Source organism: Phalaenopsis equestris, unplaced genomic scaffold (genome assembly GCF_001263595.1).
Source record: "Phalaenopsis equestris unplaced genomic scaffold, ASM126359v1 Scaffold225339, whole genome shotgun sequence".
Taxonomy (NCBI): Eukaryota; Viridiplantae; Streptophyta; class Magnoliopsida; order Asparagales; family Orchidaceae; genus Phalaenopsis; species Phalaenopsis equestris.
Window position 1 is genome coordinate 39,523 of NW_018243386.1, and position 18,959 is coordinate 58,481.

General features: G+C 34.7%; 1 protein-coding gene across 2 annotated transcripts in view; it reads left to right on the forward strand.

Moving 5' to 3' along the window:
* Window positions 1-10,676: 10,676 nt before the first annotated feature.
* The window catches only part of LOC110037809 (ribosomal RNA large subunit methyltransferase E), a 22,681-nt gene continuing 14,398 nt past the window's right edge, over window positions 10,677-18,959 (forward strand). Inside the window, exons 1-4 of one of the 2 annotated variants that reach the window (XM_020742529.1) lie at window positions 10,677-10,847; window positions 10,924-11,010; window positions 17,441-17,503; window positions 17,649-17,750. In XM_020742529.1, coding sequence (XP_020598188.1) covers window positions 10,770-10,847; window positions 10,924-11,010; window positions 17,441-17,503; window positions 17,649-17,750 — 330 coding nt within the window. In that variant the 5' untranslated portion in view covers window positions 10,677-10,769. Of the gene's footprint in view, window positions 10,848-10,923; window positions 11,011-17,423; window positions 17,504-17,648; window positions 17,751-18,959 lie in introns of both variants that reach the window. The other variant, XM_020742530.1, reaches the window with a different exon arrangement.

Sequence of the window (18,959 nt, forward strand, 5' to 3'; positions counted from 1 at the left end):
ACCCCTCCAAAGCACCTTCAAAGTCTCTCCATGCCTTCCAAGAGCTCTTCTTTAAGTGCACATCCTCCAATACTCACAACACCGAAGAAGAAGAAGAAGAAGAAGAAGAAGAAGAAGAAGAAGAAGAAGAAGAAGAAGAAGAAGAAGAAGAAGAAGAAGAAGAAGAAGAAGAAGAAGAAGAAGAAGAAGAAGAAGAAGAAGAAGAAGAAGAGAAGGGCGAATAAAGTCCCCTCTTGGGAAAAAATGGAGCTAATAGATTGAATGAGGGGTGGGGGGTGAGGGAGTGATATATTAAGCTCAGCTCCCCCTCCAAATGACTAAAAAGTTCCATAAAAGAAGCCTTGAATGCTACTAGAGGAGGCAAAAGTGGGATAAGCCATCCACCTTTAAAGCCTCGAGGCTATCCCTGCGATTCTGGAAGCTTACAATGTTAAATTGACAACAAAAATAGTCAAAATTGTCACCTGAGAGGTGACCGGTGCCTAGGAGCTCGGTCCTTGGGTGTTTAGGTGCTACTCTCTCTAGCACCTAGGTGCCACTCTCTTTAGCGCCTAGACACCAGTTTGGGTTCCTAGACGCTGCCCTTGCGGCGCCTACTTTTCCAATTCTGAGGAAAATGGCTATTCTTCAACACTTTTGGGCACCTAGGTGCTCGCAAAATGTCCAAGTGCTAAAGCAAGTGCTAGACCTCCAAATTCTTGAGCTCAATGGCTCAAGAAGGCAATTTTGGAGTGTAGGTGCCCAGGGTCGGCGTCGAGGTGTCGGTCTAGCCTGAAACCCTAATTTTTGTCGAGAGCGCCCAACGGAGTATTTTTTTTATTTGTAAGCTATGAGAGACACCATATGAGTGAAATGTAGTCTCATAACTCCAAAATGAAGTATTTTAGTCTGCCTTTTGCAAAACAAACTGGTGCCGATGATAACATTATGTTAGTCAATCAGTGTTGACCCAACATTATCGAAGTATTAGGATTCTCTTTCTCTTTTAAGGGCTTGGGGAACACTTTCATTGTTGGTCGCCAACCATTTCTCTCAAGGATGTTGCTCTCTTCCCAGAGTCAGTGCATTTTATTTGTTATCCAACAATTGATCATTCAACGCATGGACCTGATGGTTCAATAACTGTCTATTGGACCCCATATCAGAAGTATCTCTGTTGTGGGTTTCTTTTCTGTGGGTTGCTCCTCTTCTTATCTAATGTAAGATCCACAATCACTGCACTTTTTTTGAGAGAGAGAGAGAGAGTGTGTGTGTGTGTAAGAGAGAGAAGAGAGAGAGAGAGAGGAGAGAGAGAGAGAGAGAGAGTTAGTGAGTGAACAATAATGAATAGTGATACCTTGTCTTATTCATGAAAAAATCTACCTATTTATATTGAAGAGTGTATAATATGATGAAGTTATATTTTTTTCTCTATTTTAAATAGATTTGTACAAGATATTCTTGGTATTTTATATGTATGAGTATATTACAAGACTGTTACCTTGCTCGGCCAACTGATCTTAATTAGTTTGAATCAACAAGTTTGAATCAGTCGACTAAGATCTGCTCAATCGGCTATGTTTGGTCGATATGGGTCAACCTTTTGATATGGATTGCCTTTTGATCCATGACTACTGATTGGAAGCCTCTGTGTTTTTCTAGGAAGGTTGAAGCTATTAGGAAATTTGGTTTTTCTTTGGATTGGTTTTCTTGTGACTGTTAGCTCAAATGCTTTTTTGTTTGTTTATGGCTTAGTGGCTCGTTCTGATGCCCATTGGTTGACTTAGTGGTTCGGTCGACTTTGGCCTTGTTGGCTTGGCTCGGACAGCTTCACCTTATCGACGAAGTGGACATCATGATCTTCTGCGAGTGGACTCTTCTTCACCGTACTCTTTCCTTTCGGATAGTTAGATCTCCTAATGATTAACGGTGGCATGTTTTTTTATGTTAAAAAATTAAATTATTTGATGTTGTTTACTAAAAGTTCATTATTCTTTAGTTGATGTGACAGATGAATACTGTAACAAAATGAAAAAAATATGATATATACGGGTTATTAATTTATTTGGTGTAATTTACTAACAAACTTTTTTATTCATTGATTCATGGACTGATGTGGTCGCGGATCGTTCTTCATATTTCTATCGTGCACTTCATATAGTTTATATATATATATATATATATATATCTTGCTTTAATATAGGTAAATATATATATATATATTACAGTGAAATGATCATTTTCATACATTCTCAACCGTGCTAGCTAGTTTATTCAATAGTTTTACTCTTTGGAGGCATTTTGAGCCATGATGTTTGATTAACATATTTCATAATATTTAAACTCTTAGATTAAAACGGAGTCCTTTTTGAAAATTATAAATTTATTTCAATAATATTATTATTTTATAATTGGAAGATTTACATACATACCACACAAACAAAATTGATAGATTTCCATTTTTAAATAAATGTCATCTATTGTAGGCATGCAAAGTACATTTTACTTTTTAAAAAAAAAGATAATGATATTTTTATGTGAAATTAAAGATTTGGATTGTATAAATATAAAAGAGTAATGTTTAGGCATTAGATATGAATATACATAGGACTTGGGTGATATGCATTTGGGCCCCTATTTTATTTTATGAAATAGAGAAATATTCAATGAAAAAGGGAGAATAAATGCTCACTAATAATAATAACAATAACAATAATATTAAACACAATATAAGTGAGTTGATGGTCTTTACCTACGTCCACATTAAAAATATGCTAATTCCTTATTAAATTTCTGTCTCATAAAAAAAGAAAAGGAAAACAATGAAGAAGAAGATGATGATTATGAGATTGAGCTTGAAAAGTTCAATAAAGGGTGTCACATGCTTTTCTTCCCAATCTCTTTCTTTTCTATAGGCCCTTCTAGAATGGAGAAAACATTACGTCGGAGTTCTGACGTAGATTTACGTCCTGACTCCAATAACATCACGACACTTATTTGTTTAGCTGGACCCAATTCACGATATTAAATGAAGGGGGAAAAAAGGTTATTTTTGGTAGTGGCTAAACCCGACACGAAACCAGCCATAAATTCAGACACGAAAAAATGATCTATTCAAAAACCCATTCCCCGTATTCATTTCTATTTGACTCTAGGGTACCCGTTTCTTTTTTCACTGCCAATTTCATTTCCTCTTCATGTTCTAGGGTTCTTGTTTCAATTAGTGTGTTATGTGGTATATTGAGGAGAGTGTGGCTATGATAAATCTGCATCAAAGCAATTTTGATGATAGTAAGGAAAAATATTGGTGCAAGATCAAATTGTGGTAAGTTTAACTTCCATTAAAATGATAACATTGCTTTATAATGCTTGATGTCTTTTGTAGTTTAAATCAGTTCTATTTTGATATTATAAGCATTAATTTGTTTTCCACTTGAGAGCAGCAAAAGATAGGATTTTTTTTGTGAAAAAAATGCAATACTTCCGACAAATTAGCATATTTATTTCAAAAATAGGGTAAAACTTTTAAAACATCAAATTTCAAATAGCAAATGTGTATAGCATCATAATTTTTTATCTCTCACATCTGTGAAGCAAAAGCTATGGTGCATTTGTGTGAAAAAACTCAATACCACAACAATACCACCATAATTCTACCCATATACCACCATAATGCTACCCCAATATCACCTCAATAATAATCTAATACCACCAGAGTAGCACCCCAATTCCACTATAACACTACCTTAACTCCATCCCAATACCATCACTATTCAACCATCACTCTACTACCTCAATACTATAACAACACCACCATAATATCATCATAATACCATCAATACCACATCAACACCACCCCAATATCACTCTAAAACTACCCAAATGTCATCACAATATTGCCTTAATTCTACCATTACAATATTACAACCAATCCACCACCACAATACTACCCTAAGACCATCACAAGAGCACCCCAATACTGCCTGTATATCATCCCAATACCACTCCAATACTATCCCAATACCAACCCCATATCACCTCAATACCACTCTAATACCACTACAAGATCACTACAATATCACCATAATACCACCTCAATATTATTCAAAAGGACCATGTTAGTTTTTAACCAAATTCAAAGAATATAAAATCAAATAACTTTTGATGTGGAAAAGTTGATTTTAAAAAGCAGCCTAGTCTCAATAACACAATTAAGTTTAAAAAATTAAACTCTAAGACTGGTTGTCCAACCATGATTTGATATAACATTGATGTTAATGAAAACTGGAAGGATATAAATTTTATAGAAATTCATAACACATCCTTAACAGTGCTAGGTGATCAACATTTCTTGAGATCTAGAAGAGCATCAGTGATATCAATGATAGAAGTAGAGATTAGAGCTATTGATGCATTCAAATTTCTTGCTACGGAAGTTGGTGGAGTAGAAAAGTATGTTTTTCATTAAAAGATGCATTTAATTCTATTCAAAATGATAGAAGAGCGAGAATTGAAGGTGGTGACACTAATGGTTTAATATAACTATTCACAGAGAGGTAAGATGCATATTATGTTTATATGTGACTTCTAGATTAATGAGTTTGATAGCTTGATGAGTTTTTTTGGAGTGATGAAATGTCAAAAGTTGACTATGACTACTTTAAAGATGTCATAATTTTAATAAAAGTTATTTATTTAATATATATAATTTACTTTGTGCACCTTTTATTAGGATTTACCATCACTGGCAAAATGTTCTTTTTGGAGTATGTTTTTTATCAAATGAGATAAGTGACCCATTCAATTGATTATTTAAAATATTTCTACATTTAATTCATGACAAAAATCCCTTAACAATATTAACTGATCAAGATCAAGCAATGCTGAGAGCTATAAAAGATTCATTGCCACATACTCGACATATATTGTGACAATAACATATATTTAAAAAATTTCCTTCAAAAGTACATTGTTCTACTAGTAATAAAATAATAAAACTTTTTTTAAGACTTCTAATGCAACCCCAATACCACCTCCACACCATCATCTTAAAATAACCACCTCAATATCATCCCCAATACTATCTTAATATCACCATACGACCAACTTAATACCACCACCACACCATCTCAGTACCAACACTACACCACCTCAAGAAAACCACTACACCAACATAATACCACCATATCACCATCATAACATCATCACAACACCACCAATTACCACTACAATATCACCATATTACCACCTCATTGACACCTCAATGCTACCCCCTTATTACTCTAATGTCACCACAATACCACCCCAATAATACCTCAAAACCACCCGAATAATATTCCAATACCACTCTAAGACCACTCCAAGACACCAACACAACACCACCACAATATCACTACATTATCACTTAACACCACATTTTTTTCTATTTGTCTTGAAGTTCTTTTGATTTTTTTCCTTATTTTTGACATTGTCTCTTCCATTTCCTATGTTTGGATCTCCATAAAGTAAGAAACCCTAGACATTGTGTAGCAAACCACTCCACAAGTTTACATAATTTTGGCAGATAGCTAAAAGCTCCTTCAAAATTCAGAGACAAAAGTACCTTAATGAATGAAAAGCTTGATACTCCTTCAAGATTTTGAGCTACTGTGACAATACAAAGAGGGTTATCGACGACCTAGATGGAGAATGAAACCGAAACTTGTTGGCATCAAATTTTGTTACCACACATTTAGGATATCCACTTGAATGGCTTAGGATTATACATTTTTCATTCATAGCATCTCATAGCTTAAAACATCTGAACAAACCTCCTGGTAAGTGTTCGGGGCATAGAGCCAGGGTTGGCATTGATTCAGCTTTACACATAAAAAATCACCATTTGGTGGTATCAGATTTATATTGGACACCTTCGTAGACCATTCTCATATTTAAAGAACATTTATGGTCCATTTAGAGCATCCCGTGGTCAATGAAAATCATACGCCCCTCATACGTATGCTTTGGAGAAAATAAGGTTTTGGACCAGTGCACCCGCTCTAAGGTATATAACACTTATTGACACTAAAGTTTCTGAAAAAAATTAATTAAAATGTTTATTCGTAAGTTTTGGGTGCCTATTTTTTGTGATATATGCTTTTCTATAGCTTACAGATCCATAAAGTCTTCCGACAGGCACTTGGGAAGCAAAATAGGTTTGGATCAAAATGGTCATACCAGGGTGAAATCCATAAAATAAGACACTATTTGTTCAATTTGGCACATCTCCTATGTTAGTCAGAATGCCTAGGAATCATATTCAGTCAAAAGAAGATCTTCTATAATCCAAATATGCATAAGAGCTTACCTACGTGACCATGCAACCCTGCTTAAGAGGTAGCACAAAGCTTTTATTCGTTTTTGGATTATAGAAGATCCTCTATTCACTGAATATGATTCTCAAGAATTTTGAATATGTTTCCCATAATTGAGTTCCCAAGTTCTCAGTACTAAGGAGCGGGTGTATAAGCGGCCAAATATGGACGTCTATGCACCCAAGCAAAAAGAAGTGTGCTTCCTTGGTGACAACCCAAGAGGGTGGCACATATGCGCCACATATGGGTGCGTATGTGGTATGTGCCCAAGAATACCAAGGACAGACTATTTACTTCCTTGATACATGATAGGGTGGTGCTTATGTGCCAAACATGGGCATCTATGCACCAAAGTCTTAGAAGAAGTGTCGTTTTGTTTGCCAACCTAGAAGGTGGCGCATTTGCACCGGTTTGGAGAACTTAAGTGTCCCATTTGCATACTTGTAGCCAAAATATTTGACCAATCCTCCCACTTGATCTCATATAATTACATTGTATGGGATAAATAAAATGGTACAATATGATGTTTTTATTCGCTGCCCACCTCTCTGATAGCTAATGTGGTGTCTTGACATGGAAAAAAGAATCTTCTTTTAACACAATATGACGAAGAAAAGCCACCAATACATGGATAGCTGAGGGGATTAATTGAGGATCCATATTTCATTACCTTGGGAGAGATTCTTTAGCTATAGAATGCTTGAGAGAACTATGGGAGATGTGGAGAAAACTTCTTTGTGAGAAAACATTGCCTTCCTCCTTTTCTAACTTTTTAACTTCACCCTCTACTCTATCCTTCTCCTCTTCTTCACTTCATCTACCCTCATAACTTCTTGAAAAAAGTTTAAGATAGAGGACTGCTAGAGAATTTCTTTTCCATGAAGGAGGAGCTACCTTCATCCTAGCAGTGAAACGAGCAAAGACAAGTCGAGTGGACACATACGAAAATATCTCTTAGGTGAAATTATTTTGAACTCCTAATTTATTTTTTTCTTAGCAAAGCCTTTGTATTATGGTGTTAGAGAACTAGGTAGGCTATTGTTAGAGGTGGTCGCTAGGTTAGGAGCCTTCTCTTGCGCTTCCCCTTATGATCCCTCTAAGATTTCTTCTAAGCCCTAATTTATAAAGCCATTTGACTGAGATTATGAATAGTCACGTGATCTTTGGAGGCTTCGCTCTTGATGAATAGGTTGAGCTACCATTTGGAACAGAGAATGAGGGGTTTCCCTTACCCTTCATTCCCTAAATTGTGAAGGCTATGTCATTGAGAAACCTTCATTTCATGAAAGTTTTCTCTCAATAAAAAGCCTTTCACAATATTATCATGTAATTAGAGGTAAACCCTTTATTACATTGTGTAACAAATGGTAGGTGAGATCACCGTGATAGATGGTTTTTCATCAAGCACTATTGGGTTCATCCTTATGTTAGCCCTTTATTACATTGTGTAACAAACGATGAAAGAGCATTAAATATAGTGTCGTTCACCCCTCTTTAGGAGGATGCTGATTTGATGGTCAATTTAGATGTTAATTCAAACAAACATTTGGATGGGTTGAAACAGCACATTAGACTTTTAGTCAAATGCTCAAGTGTCATTGGTAATGCTGGTAATGTGGGTAGATTTAACTTCCTTGGTTCAGAAAATGGTCGAATATAAAGCCTTACCAAAGATATTTTGGTTGGATTAAACCTCTTGATGAAACAAACAAGATCAAAAGAGTTGGAATTTTATTATCATGTGGATCACACTAATCAAGCATTTGAAGTTAGACATTGCATCTTTTTTTCACCCGACAAGGCCAATTTTATAGTGACGGAGGAGTGAAATAGTCCATATTACTTATTTGAAACCTTTCACAGCTTGCGAATTAATTTTTTCTTTTTTTTTCTTTTTTGGAGATGACATCTCAAATCTAGGGTTAGTTTGAGATGATCTTGAAGAAGAAAAATAAGAAAATAGAGTGAATGAAGCCACTATATGTAACTATATACTTAGTTGCAATGTTGCAGGAAAATGCTAATCTAAGGGCCACGTAGGAAGTCACATTGAAAATAGTAGAGAAGGTTAATGTTATTGCATTAGAAATTAAGTAGTCCTTGAGTAAAGTACAACCATGAAAGCCATGTTAAAGAAAGTTAAGGCAGAGGCCGCTAGAAAAAATAAAGGAGCAATTGATTGAGGTGCATTACGTTGTGCACTAATGGTATTTGGTTTTTTCAATAGTATTTTGTCCCTATTCGAAGTGTGTTACATATTGTACGTCTTTTATATCTAATTAGAAATATTTATAAAATTGCTAAAGTCATGTTTGGGATCAATTTTTTGTTTTTTATTATTGTTTTTTTAGTTTATTTTATTTTTGTATTGTTTTTTATTTTCATTTCTAGATAATGTGTTTCGTATTGTTATTATTTATCTATTTTTAAAAATAAAAAATATAAAACTTATTTGAATGGATATTTTTTTTATTTTAAAGAAAAACCTATATATTTTTTAAAATATCGTCAGTTTTAATTCTAGCACAAAATCAAGAACCCGAAGCACTAATAATCTTCCAACTGCATTGATTAGGACTTATCAGTGGGAAAATAAAAAAAAATATATATTTATTTATTTTTAGAAATAAAAAATACATTACACAAATAAAATTTAAAAATAAAAAAAATAATAAAATTTATCCCAAATAAATTCTTAAATATATGACCACTGAATCTGCAAAATTTACACAAACTACCATTAACCTTACTTCAGACTTATAACAGAGAGCCCATTAATATCTTTATTTATATATTTTGGTCTATAATTTACCTTGAACCCATTACGCAAAAACCTTTAACCAAAGAGCATTTTAGCTCAAATTTACATATTGAGCGAAAACAAAACTCCTAAACACCAAAATATAACATATCAACTCAAATTTAAATCCCAATAACAGCCATTAACGACCAATCTTTTAGAAGTGTGACCAACTATAACTTCTCTTCTTATAACAAAGATGACAAAGAGAAAATTACTTAAGAGCGGAGATAGAAATCCTATTCCATATAGGCAAGTTCTATATGCTCTTTAGATTTTGTTACCAGAAGTAGCTCCTCACAAATTTTATTTTTAAGAATAAGTTATAAACATTATTGCTTAAAACAAGTATTGTCCTGCCACCCAATAGATTCCTGCATCTCCTTCTCTTCACTCTCCCCTGACATCTTCTCAAGAGATTTCCCCTTTGATGCGGACATCAGTAAGGTAAAAAGAAGCCCCAACACATTACATGTAGGTAAGACAACTAGAAAGTTCCTCACTGCAATTCCAGTCGAATACTTGCAGTCAATCTTCATCTTATCCTAGTTTTGGGCCACATAGAAAAGTTCAAATGATCCCACAATAGCTCTGGCCTTTCTCTTGCCGTCGATATTCTGTGACAAGTTGACCTCATCCTAGCCGAAAATATCTCCACCGACATAATGAAACACATGTTATTAGGTCTGAAATTAGCGAAGAAGAAATTTAGCACGTACATCACCACGAAGCCAATGTGATTCCCCAACGTCATGCAATGATGGTAAGGTATTGCAAGCCCAAGCATGAATAATAACATGAAGAAAACCCGATTATTTGGATCATAAATTGCCTGATTACATCGATTAGCACATCTATAAACTAGTAGCCAGGCACGGTGCTACACAACGCAATGAGAGTTTGCGCCCATGAAGCCAATGTGATTCCCCAACATCGTGCAATGATGGTAAGGTATTGCAAGCCCAAGCATGTATACTAACATGAAAAAAAACCCCATTATTTCAATCATAAATCGCCTGATTACATATATTAGCACATCTATAAATCAGTAGCCAGCACGGTGCCACGCAAGGCAATGAGAGTCTGCGCCAACAAGATTTTGAAAACCTTCTAAAGCGCATGCATCACTGTCGCCTTCGGTATCCATCCTATGGTGTTAAAGATGTATTTTTGAAGCAGATTCTAGCTATAAAATATGATGTCTAAAACAAACCAGTGGTCGTCGCTCTTAACAGATAAAGACCATGGATACGAGCCAATCTATCGTGTGGGAGAGTGGACTGTTTTCCATGCTTAAAAAACAGACAAAACCATGTTTTTTTGTTATATTGAGTATTTTATATGTAGAAATGTTTCTCCTAAAAACAAAAAATAAAATAAAACAAAAAAATAATTAACAAACATAGTTTTTATATTTGTTTTTTGTTTTTTGTTAAAAAAAAAAAAAATCCAAACAGGGCATTAGTTAAAAATGTTTAATAAAATCCATCGCATTGTTACGCGTACACTTGACCCAAAGTTTAAATCCTCGATTCAATGTTCGGGCGCATTAACTCGCTTGCCATTAAGCTAGTTTGACGCGATCCCCTTAAAACACCATTTAGGGTTTAACGAGTCGGGACTTTTTGAGGTGGTCGATGAGCGGGCCGTGGGCGCCGGACTTCTTTTGGAGAGAGGCGCAACGCCTTGGTTACGTGGCGAGATCGGCTTTTAAGGTTTTGTTCCTACTGTTGTTAATGAATGGTTTTATTGGCTGTTTAGATTGTTGACGTCAATGGCATTGTTGTGCAGCTTCTTCAGATGCAGAAGCAGTTCAAGTTAATTGGTGCTGGGGCTTCTGTTCTTGATCTTGGATGTGCTCCTGGAGCGTGGCTTCAGGTAACTCCAGGGGATGGGTGGCTGTATGTCGGATTTAACTTAAGTAGGATTTGCTAAGTAATGCTGTTGAATCTTGAATTGTACTATAGGAATACACCCCAAGAATTGGAAACAGACTAAGGAGGTAGAGAGAGTAGAATAAGCCCATAATTTACTCTCTAGAGAACACTCGGAGAGCTCCCTTTATTTGTATTTTTATTTCCTATTTATAGATGCGTGTTTTGTACAATTACAGAAATGAGGGAGCAATTATGGAAACTGCTCTTTATTCATTTGATATTTGAATCAATCATATAAATTTCATATTATATCTATATTACAATTTGAATTCTAATATGATAGTAATTTTCTGACTGATATTCTTGAATATAGTATTTTTCTGACTGATATTCTTGAATCCCGCCGACTTAGTGGCGATCGTGCCTTGTGTCGGTCGGCTAAAGCATCCAGTCGAGTGACGACCTCATCCGCCGCTGAAAAAGTGGGTCAGCCAATTGACAACGATCAAATGTTCACACCGTCACTTTGGTCGGTCTAAACTACAGGCGTGGTCTGTCATTTAGATGTTTTTCCATATTTGTATTTGTCAATTCTTGATCACACGGTTGGTTGTAGGGCGATGGGACGCTTTGATTGTCTGCCCTTCGTCTGGGTCTTTCGATTGCTTTTGAGATCCGTACTGACAGCTTTGGTGTATACATATTAGTTCCCTGAATTTTTTTGCTCATTGAAAATAACAACTACGATAAGAACAGAGAAATTATTATCATTCATTGACACTAAATTCGAAAAAATTAATTTAATAATTATCTTTCCCTTGAATTATATGCTCAGTGTGCTCTATAGATAGGATCACTGGCTTGACATTGTGTTCGTTGTAGTTATTCTTCCTTGGCTAACTGACTTGCATTATGCCAGAGGATTTGAGAGAGCTATTCGTGGACTTGAACTCCTTGCCAAAGTGAGCTACAAACCCTCGGTTTCTGTAAAGAAGAGTAGGGTTAGGAAAGGAAAAGACAGAGGATTTGAGAGAGCTATTCGTGGACTTGAACTCCTTGCCAAAGTGAGCTACAAACCCTCGGTTTCTGTAAAGAAGAGTAGGGTTAGGAAAGGAAAAGACAGAGGATTTGAGAGAGCTATTCGTGGAATTAAACTCCTTGCCAAAGTGAGCTACAGACCCTCGGTTTCTGTAAAGAAGAGTAGGGTTAGGAAAGGAAAAGACAGAGGATTTGAGAGAGCTATTCGTGGACTTGAACTCCTTGCCAAAGTGAGCTACAAACCCTCGGTTTCTGTAAAGAAGAGTAGGGTTAGGAAAGGAAAAGACAGAGGATTTGAGAGAGCTATTCGTGGACTTGAACTCCTTGCCAAAGTGAGCTACAAACCCTCGGTTTCTGTAAAGAAGAGTAGGGTTAGGAAAGGAAAAGACAGAGGATTTGAGAGAGCTATTCGTGGAATTAAACTCCTTGCCAAAGTGAGCTACAGACCCTCGGTTTCTGTAAAGAAGAGTAGGGTTAGGAAAGGAAAAGACAGAGGATTTGAGAGAGCTATTCGTGGACTTGAACTCCTTGCCAAAGTGAGCTACAAACCCTCGGTTTCTGTAAAGAAGAGTAGGGTTAGGAAAGGAAAAGACAGAGGATTTGAGAGAGCTATTCGTGGACTTGAACTCCTTGCCAAAGTGAGCTACAAACCCTCGGTTTCTGTAAAGAAGAGTAGGGTTAGGAGCCGGTTTTTAATAGTTTTTTGACATTATTCCTATGCAGATGAATTGACCTAGTTGGAGGATCATTAGGACGGCTGACAGTCAAAAAATGCTGCGGTGTTAATTCCTGTTGTAGTGGCCGGTTTTCTTGCTGAGCTTGTGGGAATTCCACCAGCAGTTATCTCAGGGGGATACCACCCGCCCAACTTTTTGTTAGCTATCGGTACTGCGCAGGAGTGGATGGAGCAGCCGTCGCCTTCCTTTGGGGCCATGAAGCAACAGACAGGGGGGATCAGCTGACCCAAAAAAATAGAGCAGCGATTCCAACTCTCATTTGAAATAAACAGTAGGAATTTTTCAATTGGGTTGAATGTTCTAGTTAGTTTTTCATCAGAAATTAACAAACTAGCTGACCCAACATTCGAAAGAACTCTCATATAGATTTCACATGACCCACGACATATGTCATATTTTTAAGTAATTGTATTTATTCGTTATATCCCGCCTCGTAGATATTTTCTTTCAAATGATTGTTTGAGAGTATGATTTGCCAATTTAATTTGCTTAACCATAAACTTCAGAAGATGTTCCATCCCTCCTCAAAATAATCCTTTAGATGAAAACCATACTACTAGGAATCTTATAGCTAATAGGAATATGTTTGGAGGTGAACGACACTAAAGAAATGGAGATGATTAAATAATTCGCTAGAAAATTCAAAATGGAAGCCCACACATTTGATTCTGTCCACGATCTCAATAAATTCTTAGATATTCTTAGCTAAATGGATCAGTTTTTGAATGATATCAAATGAAAGATTATTTGTGGGTAACATTTATTAAATGCAGCTAATTGACCATGCCCATTGGTAAAATATCTTAGCCAATGAAAAAATGTTAGGAAGACCAGTTATAATATGGGTGGATATAAAATTGATGTTGTGGTCCACATATTGTTCAAGCAACTGTGATAAAAGCTTTATGGACAATTGTTGACTCAATCAAGAGAGCATGTAGATCATTGAGTACTTTAATATATTTGGGATTTAGTAGCATGATTAGGTGGGTGTATTGATATTGATTGGCAACTGACTAATAAATTTGCAATCGACATTAAGATCGATATTATAAATGAGATAGAGCTACATGCTTCTTCAATCCTTGAAGTTGTATTCCATCATGCCCTCATTGGAAAGCAAAAGAAATTTTCATCCGTCATTAGGACTAAAACACATTCCACATTTTTCTCATCCTATAGTATTCTTCTAGATTTAAGCTTCTAAATTTAGCAGTCTAGTCCCCATGATCACTATTGAGTCCATTTCTAGGAAAAAAAAAAGGACATCATCTGCTTTGAATATCATAAAAAAGGCATAATTATCATCATTGTAAGGTCTAAATATTATTTTTAGAGGCTGGAGATGATTAGGAGGATTAACACATTGAGGAGATTACTGATGACTCACTTTTGTCTAATGATAACTAAAGGAGACTGGTGAGTGCCATCTGAGTTTTATGAGAGCTTTAGATGTTGGCAAGAATGAGGTTATAAATCGGAGGAGTAGGTCACTTGCATGGATATGAGATGAGGATTATTTATTAGTAGGATAGTGCAATGAATGTGATATCAACCCATGCGTTTTCAAGGACCAATTTAAAATGTGAACCAGCCCTTTAGTGTAAGTTTGACGAACCATACATTCTTCTTAGACACTAATAGGTGAATGGGCCTATTAAATCGGGGAGTTATGAGGACCAATATATGGTGTGATGCTCTCTCTGTGGATTAAACCCATATATTATTAGGGAGGCATTTGTTGCTTGATATTAAAGCCATATATTGTAGCAGAGAAAACGTTTTTTTGTTCAAATATAATGCAAAACAGCCAAATTATATTCTATGAAGCAATCAAGATGGTTCCTCCATCCCTTTATCACAAGGCCGCTTCTAACATATTGCCCACTCATCCAAAAAATAATGGACCCGAAATTTAGTTAACTAGGATTAGATTTTTTATTGCTATGGATTGTTTCTTCCTTAGATTGTGATATTATACTTGAGTTAGATATGATAGTTTTCACAAAAGGCTTTCATCCTTAACATACCTGCTAATTGTTGTTGTCTTTGACTTGTTCGCTAACTATTTTGATGTTTGCCCAGTTGATTTATTAGATGAACTTATTTCTATCAGAAATATACAATATGCCACTAGTTTAGTGCTTGATTCACAATTATCAAAATTTTCTTATTATAGGGTGAACTTTTTGAATGACCTTCTAGGAAGGGTTTTTTATGGGAAAGCCTTAGTCCACATGTTATCCCAACTTTGTTGAAACTTGAAAATGATGGATCATGGAGAATATGCATTTATAGGATCACCATCAGGCCTACATTTTCCATAGATATACTTGATAATATGTTGGTTTATATCTCATGTGCCAATTCTTTTATAATGATTGATTTGAAAAGTGGCTACCATAAGATAAAGTTTAGACTTGGGAATGAGTGGAAGACAATTTTGTAAAAACCCCAATTGGATTATATGAATGGTTTGGGATGCCTTTTTTATAATATTATGCACCAAGTACATTCATCAAAATGTTGAATGCTATGTAAAATCATTCATAGTATATTTCTAGTGATTTATTTTTGTGATATCTTCATATTCTGTTTTAGAGGAAGACTAACATCTTCATCATTCTATGTTAGTTTTGGATATGCGTAAGACCTGATTCTATCAAGGTTAAAGCCGTCATTGATTGACTTACTCTTAACCATTTACAAATGTTAGGACTTTTTTTAAGGCTTGGTTACTTTCTATTGGAGATTTATTTTGTATTTTAACACCCTAATATTTCCACTCACTCGCGTCCCAGAAAAAGATAAATTTATGTAGACTACTAGTGCTTTGGGAGCATTTTATCAGATCAAGATACTTTTTACTACGATTGCTTGATTTTACTAAAGCATTTGAAGTTGTATGTGATTTCTCAAGAGTCAGCATTAGAGGAATATTATGTTGCTTATTTTAGTGAAAAGTTGAATGATGCTAGATAAAAAATATTCTACATATAATAAAGAACTTTATGTTGCCATTCAATATCTCAAATATTGGAGGCATTATTTCTTCTATAGGAAATTTATGTTATATATTGATTATGACGCCTTTAGATTTATCAATACCTAAAATAATTTAATTCATTGACATGCAAAGTGAGCAGAGTTTACACAAGATTAGATATTTATTTTCAAATGCAAGCCAGACGTTAAAATCATCATGTGGCTTATTTTAGTGAAAAATTGAATGTTGCTAGATAAAAATTATTCTTCAGATAATAAGGAATTTTGTGTTGTCATTCAGTATCTCAAATATTGTGTAGGAAATTTATGTTATATATTGATCATCAAGCATTTAAATTTATCGATACCTAATATAATTTAGTTCGAAGACATGCAAAATGAGTAGAGTTTCCACAAGTTTATATTTTTTTTCAAACGCATACCAAAGTTTAAATAAACTTGCCGCTGCTCCATCTAAAAGAACATTTTTCATCGAATGTTTATAGCTTCAGATTTTAAGTTTTAATAGGAGGCTTACTATTTATGCTCAGACGACACATCATCAACATGACAACACAACATAATTGTAAAAAAGTAGGACAAGACATTGTTATATTTAATAAAATTTTTAAAATATATATATATATATATATAATTTTTTTTACTATTTAAATTTTTAATATTCACTCGTAGTTTTCATATGATAACGTTATTTTAGATAGAATAACACAATGTATTCTAAACTCAATATAATAGTCGAAATGCAAAGAAAACCTAAATTTATGCTACTGTGGTTAGATTGTGGCTACATATGGAGGTGAGCGGTGCTGCATGTGAAGCAGACTTGCTTGAAAGTGGGATATGATGTACCATAACAGTGACATGTGAAAAAATGTTGATGCCATTTCATGTTTGCAGGCTTTTCTTATTAGGGTGTTGTGTGGAGGAAGATGAGAGAAGGATTTGGGGGAGGATAAGTGTGCAGTGGTGGTTTTTAAATGATTATTACAATTAATTAATTAGTTTATTATTATTAGTTAATGATTAATAATTACTATTAATCTTATTTTGATTTTCTTAAATTTTTCGTAAACGCTTCCTTGCGGGCACAAAATCCTAGAACCTCACTTCCTTGCTTCCTCTTTTTTTTGTAAATTTGGTTAAATTTTTGTTAAGTTTTATTTTTTTTATTTTTTGTGAAAAATAATATTAAGTAATTTATTGTAAATTTGTGGTTCCTTGTTTGCTTTTATGAGATTCACTGATAGTTGGGAGTTGCACAAGAACAATTATAGACAAGGGGAGGTTAAGAGAAGTACACACGCTATCCATGAGTTTCTTCACGCTATCCATGAGTTTCTTCTCTCTTAAATCTGTTAACTAAGTTGAGGATTTGTTAAGATTTAAGCTAAACAACATCTAAGATTCTGCAGGATTTATGTTTCTTATTTTGAAGGTTTGACAAGATTTAAGTTAAATTATCATTTAAATTTTGCTACCAAATAGCTTGTTAGTGTTTTGCTTAATAAAACAATGCATTTGGCTGTTATGGAGGTTTTCAATGAATCTTTTTTATTTGCCTCGTCTCTGTTTACTGTAAAATTTTAAGCAGATCTCTTTTTGTTCTTGGAACTTACAAATGGCGATGACGTAGGTTTTGGTTGTATTCAGGTAGCTTGTCGAAGCTTGGGTCCTTTGGAGAAGGGAGGGACAGTTGTGGGGATTGACCTGAAGGTGAGTCATTTGTATTTTGGATGGTATGTGAGGTTGATGAGAGTGATTAGAAATTAAATTGAAGATTAATTTGGTACGATGATTAGGCTTACTGGTATTTTCATCATGTAATTTAAATTGTTCAGTGATATTCCATGCAGTGCAGAAGGTGAATGTTCCATCTCATCATTGTGATTCGAGAGTAAGAACCATTTGTGCTGATGTTATGAATCTGCGGAAGGATCAAACTAGGAATTTTTCTCCCCAGGTATGATTTATCTCTAGTTGCCATTGATTTTCCAACCCCATTGTGTTTATTTTTACTTTTCTCAATAATATGATGTGTTTCGGATCTTATTGATTTATTGCTTTTGCTTTTTATAAACATATTTTATTTTATCGTGAATGGTAGGTTTTGGGAGAGCAGAAACATTAATTGTTCTTTAATTTTATAGGAAAATTTTGTTAGATATTTAACGAGGGAAGGCTACCACATTAAGAGGACGTTTGATTTGTTAAATTGAAATGCAATGTAAAACGTTTGTAGAGCACTCTGATTACTATGTTTTTGAAATATTTTTTAGTTGTTCGCTTTAGTTGTAAAATAAATATAAGACTATTTTTAATTCACTCAATCAAGCAGCTCCTAAGAAAGCCATAAAATCCTCATGCTAAAAATGGGAAGCAGAAATTACATCCTACCAATAATAACAAAATAAAAAAAATAAAAAATACTAAAAATAAATGAAAACATTCTAAAATTTTCAACACCCTCTCTATTGTTCGAGCATAAATATCTATCATGCCCAACTTTCTTACAAGCAGCTCAAAACTAGGTCTGGAATGTCCTTTGATGAAGATATCTGCTATTTGTTGAGTAGTAGGAATAAACAACATGTAAATTGCTCCAAAATCAATCTTATCTTTTATAAAGTGCTTATCTATCTCCACATACTTTGTGTGATGATGTTGCGTTCGATTTTCTGCAATTTTTAAGGCTGCTTTATTATCATAATACAACTTCATTGCCATGTTTATTGTGATCCGCACTTCTTCAAGAATTTTCCTCAACCATAACATCTCACATACTTCATTAGTCATGACCCTATATTCTGCCTCAACACTTCTCGCAACCACATTCAATTTTTTACCTCACCATAAAACCAGATTTTCCAAAACATAATAAAAATTTCGGAAGATCTATTGTCAATAATCGAGCTCGCTCAATCTACATCAATGTATGCCTCTATGTCATGGTATGTAGTCATATATATATATATATATATATATATGTGCATCAGGTGTTAGTGAGTTGGTGACTGCTCTACGTAAGTCCCCTCTCGACCCGGTTTCAAATCCTCGACCAGACATGATTTGAATTTGCACATGAGATTGGTTGGGTGGTCCGCCCTTCGACCAATCCTTTAAAAAAAGAACATATATATATGTATATATATGTATATATATGTATATATAT